This window comes from Onthophagus taurus, chromosome 3 (genome assembly GCF_036711975.1).
Source record: "Onthophagus taurus isolate NC chromosome 3, IU_Otau_3.0, whole genome shotgun sequence".
In the NCBI taxonomy this organism is placed as follows: Eukaryota; Metazoa; Arthropoda; class Insecta; order Coleoptera; family Scarabaeidae; genus Onthophagus; species Onthophagus taurus.
The window spans coordinates 11,364,562-11,373,733 of record NC_091968.1 but is presented as its reverse complement, the minus strand read 5'-3'; the positions used below and the strand labels follow the sequence as shown (position 1 = coordinate 11,373,733).

The 9,172-nt window shown below is 33.4% G+C and overlaps 1 protein-coding gene across 1 annotated transcript; it reads left to right on the top strand.

Annotated features, from left to right (window-relative positions):
- Positions 1-933: 933 nt before the first annotated feature.
- LOC139429293 (uncharacterized) lies at positions 934-3,054 on the top strand (the record flags this gene model as incomplete). The annotated part of the gene is made up of 1 exon (XM_071194956.1): positions 934-3,054. A coding segment is annotated over exon 1 (996 nt), but the record flags the coding sequence as incomplete, so codon positions are not given.
- Positions 3,055-9,172: the final 6,118 nt, after the last annotated feature.

Genomic DNA, 9,172 nt, shown 5'->3' with positions numbered 1-9,172 from the left:
GCTTGATGATAATAATCATAATAACTTGATCTAATCTAAATTACAACAGATTTGTTTAATGATAATACGTCTTTGATTATTGACAATTCCTCGGTTTGTCCTCATCATCTTACTCTTCATTTTTTTTTGAATCTGATATATTTTTACTGGTATCACTTTTATACCCACTGTTTGAGTATAACCCTGGGCCGGGGTAAATACCCGGATAAATACCAATTTTAGAAATACCTACCCGCCGGGTGTTTACCCAGCGCCTATCACTGTGAATAACAAATAAAACTAAACTAACACTAGACCTAGAACTAGAAACATTCCATTTAGCCATACCTCTCTTATTTTCTTTTTATTTTTTTTTGCTTAATAGTGTTCTTTATACTGTCTAGAATGAGAATCCATTGACAGAAAACATTTGTGGAATGTTGTTATAATTATTCGACTAACGCGTTAGGAGAAATACTGCGCACAGTTTGACCCTGCACGATTTGCAAGCCTAACATTACCGACATCTAGCGGGTGCAATTTTAATAACTGTTAATAAATAAAATATGTATTTAAAACTAGAAAAATGGCTTATTCACACCCTGCAACCGGTTTTTACAAAACTTCTTTCGTCTGATTGCAAACAAATTTAAAAAATACCTATTATTTTCGGGTCTTCAAGGTGGCATACTCCCTTAAGATGACTGGTAGGTGGTAGGTAGCGCTAGTTAGCATAAAATATCACTATGTTGCATATTTTTATTGAACTAAAACTACAACTAACACTAGATCTAGAACTAGAAACATTCGGGTTTAGCCGTGCGTTTGAAAACTAGAAATTTTCTAGATCTAGTGTTACTTCTAATTTTAACTGTTATGCAGTGCTAGACCAAGAAGTAGAATCATTCGGGTTTAACCGTCTTTAGAGACGTACGGCTAAACCCAAATGATTCTAGTTCAAGGTATGTATAGTGTTAGTTCTACATAGTAACAGTGCTAGTGTAAAACTAGAACTAACACTACACCTAGAACTAGAAACATTCGGGTTTAGCCGTGCGTGGATTATCCGAAATTTTCTAGTTCTAGGTCTAGTGTTAGTTCTAGTTTTAATTGTTATGCAGCGCTAGACCAAGCACTAGAATCATTCGGGTTTAGCCGTCTGAAGAGAACGGACTAAACCCAAATGTTTCTAGTTGATTACCGCGAGCGAACAGACGAAGTAAACGTCAAAAGAATGAGCAACAATTGGATTCAGACAGCACAGAATAGAATCGCCAAGACTATGTCACAGTCTATGACCAACAATGGACGCAGAGGGCTGCTTGATGTGCTTGATGATAATAATCATAATAACTTGATCTAATCTAAATTACAACAGATTTATTTAATGATAATACGTCTTTGATTATTGACAATTCCTCGGTTTGTCCTCATCATCTTACTCTTCATTTTTTTTTGAATCTGATATATTTTTACTGGTATCACTTTTATACCCACTGTTTGGGTATAACCCTGGGCCGGGGTAAATACCCGGATAAATACCAATTTTAGAAATACCTATCCGCCGGGTGTTTACCCAGCGCCTATCACTGTGAATAACAAATAAAACTAAACTAACACTAGACCTAGAACTAGAAACATTCCATTTAGCCATACCTCTCTTATTTTCTTTTTATTTTTTTTGCTTAAAAGTGTTCTTTATACTGTCTAGAATGAGAATCCATTGACAGAAAACATTTGCGGAATGTTTTTCTGCCTAAAAAATTGATTTTTGTAACACACCTCACCGGAAATTCTAAGATTTCTGTAACCACTTTTTGTTTCATTTTTTATCCATTGTATATGCAGGTATTTTGACCTTGTTGTACAAAAAAGTTAAAAAAATTATATACTCATATACTCATTTTCGTAGAAAACTTTACTCGACTTCTATCAAACAAAGGGGTAATTCCAAATATAAAGTCAAAAATTAGTAAGAAGTGTTGTTACTGGAGAGGTAAAGATACTGTGGAATTTCAAGATTGGGTCGAAGATCATAAAGAAATATGTGATATAAACCATGTCGGATCTTCAGGAAAAATGGAAATGGACTCCGTCGTAGAGATGTTTCAACGATCCGAAGAAAAACATAATTTGAAGTACTGTTTTTACGTAGGAGACAGAGACAACAAAACCTTCAAAGGTGTTATGGACGCTCAGCCCTATGACCGTATAATAGTAACCAAAAAAGAATGCGTCGATCACGTTCAGAAACGAATAGGCACACGGTTACGAAATCTAAAAAGAAACACCGGCGGATTAGGAGGCAAAGGAAAATTAACAGGAAAATTAATTGATGAACTTTCCTTATATTATGGATTGGTTATTCGCAGAAATTGCGATTCTGTGAAGGACATGAAAAAAGAGATCTGGGCTACTTTGTATCATAAAATTTCAACAGATGAAACTCGAAAGCATGACAATTGTGCAGTTGGTGCTGACTCGTGGTGTTCCTGGCAAAAAACGTACGCTTTGTCAGAAATCGATGAGTACACTCACAAGCCGGCAATCGGCAATGATGTTTTCAACGCAGTGAAACCTGTGTACGAAGAACTATCAAGGGAAGATCTTTTGACAAGATGTTTAGGGGGATATACGCAAAACAGCAATGAAAGTTACAACGCCGCGTTATGGTCTATCGCACCAAAAACTATTCATAGTGGTAAGAAAGTGGTTGACATTGTGTCTGATATAGCTGCTTGCAATTTTAATGACGGTCTTACAAGCATTATGGAAATAATGCAAGCACTGAAATTAACAATTGTAAGATCGTGCTTCGACTTTTGTCATGAAACGGATTTAAATCGCATTGCTCGCGCTGAGCGCTCCATGACTGCTGAGGATAAAGAAGCTCGTAGAAGCCTACAGTCAGATAGAAAAGCTGCAGAAGATGAAAATAAGCTTCAGGAAGGACTGCTGTATGGTGCAGGAATACAAGTTTTTACATTCGAAAACTTTAAACGCGTTTTTCTGGAAACTACATTTTTCAAATCTGTGCACACGATAACTTCCAAATTTTTCAACGGATTTTCAAGATTTTTTTTTCAAACGTTTGTATTATCTTATTCTAGGTACGTACGTTTTTCGATATGTCTCAGATTCTCTGTTTTACAACCATTTTTATGTACGGTTTTATCGATAAATACGACATTTCTTGTAAAATCGTCACCATTTCGTCAAAAATGAATATTTTTTAAAAATCCTACGTAGTTCCCTAGTTTTTGAGTTTACTAAAGTAATCGTATTCAAGTTTTAATTATTCGACTTACGCGTTAGGAGAAATACTGCGCACAGTTTGACCCTGCACGATTTGCAAGCCTACCGACATCACCGGACATTACCGACATCTAGCGGGTGCAATTTTAATAACTGTTAATAAATAAAATATGTATTTAAAACTAGAAAAATGGTTTATTCACACCCTGCAACCCGTTTTTAGAAAACTTCTTTCGTCTGATTGCAAAAAAATTTAAAAAATACCTATTATTTTCGGGTTTTCAAGGTGGCATACCCCCTTAAAATGACTGGTAGGTGGTAGGTAGCGCTAGTTAGCATAAAATATCACTATGTTGCATATTTTTATTGAACTAAAACTACAACTAACACTAGATCTAGAACTAGAAACATTCGGGTTTAGCCGTGCGTTTGAAAACTAGAAATTTTCTAGGTCTAGTGTTACTTCTAATTTTAATTGTTATGCAGTGCTAGACCAAGAACCAGAATCATTCGGGTTTAGCCGTCTTTAGAGACGTGCACAGGAAAAAATCGTGTCGTGTAAAAATTTTAGAGTAGTTGGTAAAAAGAATTAGAGTAAAAATTGTAATATCACATGGTAAAAATAACTCTAATGTACACTACATTTAATATTAATATAGAGTTCATATATTATTCACTTAATAGAGTAGTTTTTACAGTTCTCTAAAGGAGAGTTCTTTTTTACTTATGTTAGTGAAGTATTTGAATATATAAAACATTAAATTTTACACTAGACGTGTACTTTTCCTTCGGGTACTTCATAGGCACCGCACTATTTTGCTCGGGATTACTCGTCGGTACCACGTGATTAACATGTGGTGTGATACAGCTAAAATTTAACGGTCATTTACTAAACGAGTCGGAACTCGACAGCGTCTCGAGACCTGATTTACGCGATATAAAAAGAAAGAACGATTATTTTTATTTTAATTATGTTTACCAAACATTCGTATTGTGAAATTAATGGAACTTCCGGAAGATTTTACGTACGAGTTCCTTGCGAAGATTGGTAAGTATGTACAACTATACATGCAGAAAACTTATAGAAGACTCATTAGATGCAGTTTTCATGGTGACTCGGTGGAAACTTTAAAATGGATTAAGTATGGTTATATAAAAACAATTTAATTTTTTTTAAATTTAAGATATAACAATATATTACAAGTAAAAATAAAAAGAAATATATTTATAATTTTAATTTTTATTACAAACCTAAAACCTTCCTAAAAATATTCTATACTTCCTATTAAAAATTAACACTAATAAGTGAAAGATACACACTATTTAGTGATATTTTGTCACTTAATAGAGTAAAATTAGAGCGAATTTTTAATAATTTACACTGATTAGATTAGAAATGTATCTAATTAGAGTCACGACAACATCTAGTTAGATTACATATAATACACTGTTATAGAGTAACGATTTTACACTATTTAATAAACACCATGTTTCACTATTTAGTGTAAAGTTTTAATCTATTCACCTACACTATATAGTGCAAAAAAATAACTCTAAATATATTGGACCGATCTGAACCATGTTTTAGAGTTGATTTTTACTCTATATTTTTTCCTGTGTGCGGCTAAACCCAAATGATTTTAGTTTTAGGTATAGTGTTAGTTCTACATAGTAACAGTACTAGTGTAAAAGTAGAACTAACACTTAACCCGAAACTTTCTAGGTCTAGTGTTTGTTCTAGTTTTAATTGTTATTCAGTGTTAGATTGTGTTACATTTTTATTAAACGAAAAGTAAGCTATGTTGCATTTTATAGGGACAGTGCAAGTGAATAGTAGTTTCGTAACTATGGTTATTGCATTCATATATTGCCAGTTACATGTACAGGTGCCCATTATGTATGGAATATAGTATATGTATATCCAAAATGACGAAAAGTAGAGGACTCAGTATACTACTACCCTGTGGTACTCTATACCTTGTATACTTCGTAGCTGATATTACTGGAGCACCTTCATAGCTTATAACTTTCGTCCTATGTGATCTATTATTTAAATACGAAGTAATTATGTGTTTTGCAGGACCCCTAAACCCGCAACGCTCAAGTTTGGCCACCAACAATTGTCTATCTATACAATCAAAAGCCTTAGACAGGTCCAAGCTTATAGCACAAATGTGTTCATTTTTTACGTAGGCATCTAGATTCGTAAAAAGTTCAAAAAGAGCAGTATCAATTCCACGAGCAGGTACGAACTATTCTGTCTTTCACTGAGTAAAGAATTACCTTTTATATACCCCAAAAAGCGCACGTAAATAACTTTCTCGATAATCTTGGATAAACAAGAGAGCACCTTTTTTGTAAATGGGTGTTATAATTGAGTGTTTCAGTGAGTTTGGAAATATTCCATGTGCAAGGCAGTTGTTCACAATAGAGCATAAAGGGGCTAAAATATATAAAATACTTTCTTTAATTATTTTTATTGGAATTTCATTATAACCGTAACTTCGTTTGTCTTTAAAACTGTGTACAATATTAAAAAACTCACTCTCCGTTACAGGCGCCATAAAGATTGATTGACCTTGCATAGGTATGTTACCCAGATTAGCTGGTGAGTTATTATTTATTTTGGACGATTGCTTGCAACAGAGGCAAAGAAGTTGTTGAAAAATTCCGCCATTTTGTTTGGGTGATCAAACCGTAAAAGGTTTTTAGATTTGTAGTTTATAGAGTTTTTAATTATATTCCAGAAATATTTTGACTTATGAGCAGTTACTAGTAGCTGCTCTTCCATGTGCTTGTTTTTAAGATGTATTAAAAGTTGGTTCTATTCTCTCCGTTTCCGTTGATAATCTGGTTTAAATTTTTTGTCGATTTGGGAAAGCTCCTGTAGCATACATAAGGAATCTCTCCAAGCCTGGAGTTCACTACACTCCATATTTCTACTTCTTTTTTTGGTAGAGTTTCGGATTGTTTTTTTTTTAGGAAAATAGGTACTGATTGAAATAATTCATATAAGTATTTGCAAAATATTTGTACTGATCATTAGCATCAATTGTTTCCAATACAGTCTGAAAGGTCTCAATTGATAGGGATTGATTAAAACTTTTTATGTTATTATCACAAAAATCTCGTTTGACAACATAATAATATTGTTGGATGATAGAGGTAACATTCAAACATATTGTTTGAGCTTTATGATCTGAAAAGCCGGTGTTAAAAACATTTGTAGTATACTTATTAGAACCTACATTACTTAAAATATTATCTATACATTTACTAGTCCCATTTGTTATTCTTGTGGGAACAGTAATCATATATGATACACCAAATTCATTTAGCATATGTTTAAAATCTATGGTTTTATTGTCTCTATCATCTAAAATATTTATATTAAAATCACCTAATATGAAAAATATACACTTATACATAAAAAGAAATTCAAGTAGTAAAAATAACCTGCCAAAGAACACATTTACATCACCTAAAGGAGGTCTATATAGGGCTACAAAATAGCAAGGCACGTTCATAATTTCGGTTTTAAAACCTGTAATCTCAAATACATAGTTTTCACCCAAGTTATTAATTTTTGGAACTGGGTACGTAAGGAATTGTGCAATAGCGTATAAAACTCAATCAGGAATCTCTACATGATGCTGATACTAGTTTTAGATCTTTAAACTAGAAAATGTCAAGCTGTTGAACTGTTTGCCAATGTTCAGTAAAACCGCATACTAGAGGATGTTCGAATCTTCTCAGTGTTTCCTGGAGTTCATTATAACAGTTTCCCATACTTTGTAAGTTTTGATGGTAGATGGTGAGCTGTTGTACTTGTAGTATATGTACATCTTTTTTCATTGTAAATGTTGGTAATTTATTTATTAATTTTGAACTCTTTTCTGATTTAACAGAATCATTAACTATCCCACGTTCATCTTATGAGGAGTTTTGAAAATAAACGATTTATACGTGTTCCCAAGGGCCATAAATTTGATGATTTAAGGTACTAAGGTTTTACGTCGTCGAAAAGAGAGAGAAAATGTATCAAATGAGCCAAACTAAAGGGTTTTCGGAAATAAAAACAATTGAATGCTGTGTTATTATGGAAAATAAAATAAACAAGTTAAACAACTTTTATATACAGGTGAGTCAGAAAGAATGGGAAATCCGAATACCGGAGATACTAGACACCAAAATATGATGATTTAACGTAACATCTCTTTCACAAATGTCCACATTTAATACGCTCAAGACACCTTAGTGGTACTCAAGATGAACAGACGACGTCATCGCTCGCAATACAATTGCTAATTTACTAAACTAAATTTATGCGTTCGCACGTGTTTAGTGGCAGTTGTGAGTAGTGGGGGTACGCTACTCGACCGAAAAAATAGAATCAAATGGATCTACTCGACTAAATCGTTTTAGTAAACTACTCGACTAAATTGTACTGTCCGCACGTGGCGAGTTACTAAATTACTCGCTACTCGACTAAATTACTAAGCGTGTCTGTACGGGCCTTTAAGGATGTTCATGCAGCAATCGACCTACGGCTTTGACACTAGTGAACCAGTGGTCCACTGTAATATTCCGTCCTGTTCCCGAAATATGTTGGTCATTCTCATAATGACCGAGGCTGCAAAATTGTTCACTTGAAAGGATTCTGTAGGTTGTAGTCGACCATAAAATTCCAAATGCGATGTGTAAAAGGTTCTTGTAGTCACCGAAGAAAATATTCTTATCCAATATTTATTTGGTTTATTTGGAATGTAGAGCAACATTTTCTGCGAAATGCTAATAACATTTCGCCCAAGGTCACATATTCACCCACACTGTAATATCTTTTTCCAAACTTGATTAAATTTCAAGGAATGGGATCCCCTGAGCAAAATATTCCTTCTTATTCAAAAGCAATCGAAAGAAATACTTCTTGTAATCAGGACTTTCCCTGAGCAGAAGAAACTCCGTATAGATACAACGCAAGGGATGCCCCAGGAACATTTTATGCATAATTGAAATCAATTACCAATAACATTTTTATCATTTATGATAAAAAAGTTATTTGAAAAAAAGCGACACGAACACACGGGTTGGGTCTAATAGGCCCAAAGCCCTTCTCGTAACTAATTGACAAAATTAAAAACAAAAGAGAAAAACATGTATTTAGTAAATATAAGAAGGTACCCAGAAGATAAATCAATTAAAAAAAATATTTGAAAAGATACAATAAAAAAATGATTTTGGTAGGTCTCACAGGTCCAGCCCGTCAACTGGAAGGTTAAAAGAAAGAATGAAGTTTTAAAATTTACAAGTTGTAATGTTTGAAATAAAAAAAAATAGAGGTATTTAATAAGAAAAATACAACTTTACTCAACTAAAAAATTAAGGCATTAAACAAGTTTTTGTACCCTCTGGTTGAATGAACAGATTCATTTTCCCTCGTGCGAAGAGCTACTGCTCGTTTGTTGAGTTCTACTTTCTTCGCCTTGATAAAGGCGTTTTGTTCTGCATAATTGTACTTGTTTTAAAACAAATAACACGATGCAATAACAATAAAAAAATATAAAACACCGATAGAAGATAATAAACTACAATGAGACAGAAGTACCTAACTCTTTCTCGTATAACCATAGGAATAACTCACTATTTAGTATAACATGTGTTTGTGATCGGCACGGCATCGCTACGTACGACCATTGATTATACTACTCCAGATTGCTAACCATATGTATAAAATCGGCAACTGTATATGTTGGGTTGCATCACGCACTGTTTATTCTAAAAAGAGAATAAATGTAGATAAGTGAGATAGAGTCATAATAAGAAAAGAGACGATCAATTAGCCCCGACCTCAAAGGACGTCACCTATATATATATAATATATATATATATAATATATATATATATAATATATATATATATGTGTATAGATCAGTGTATA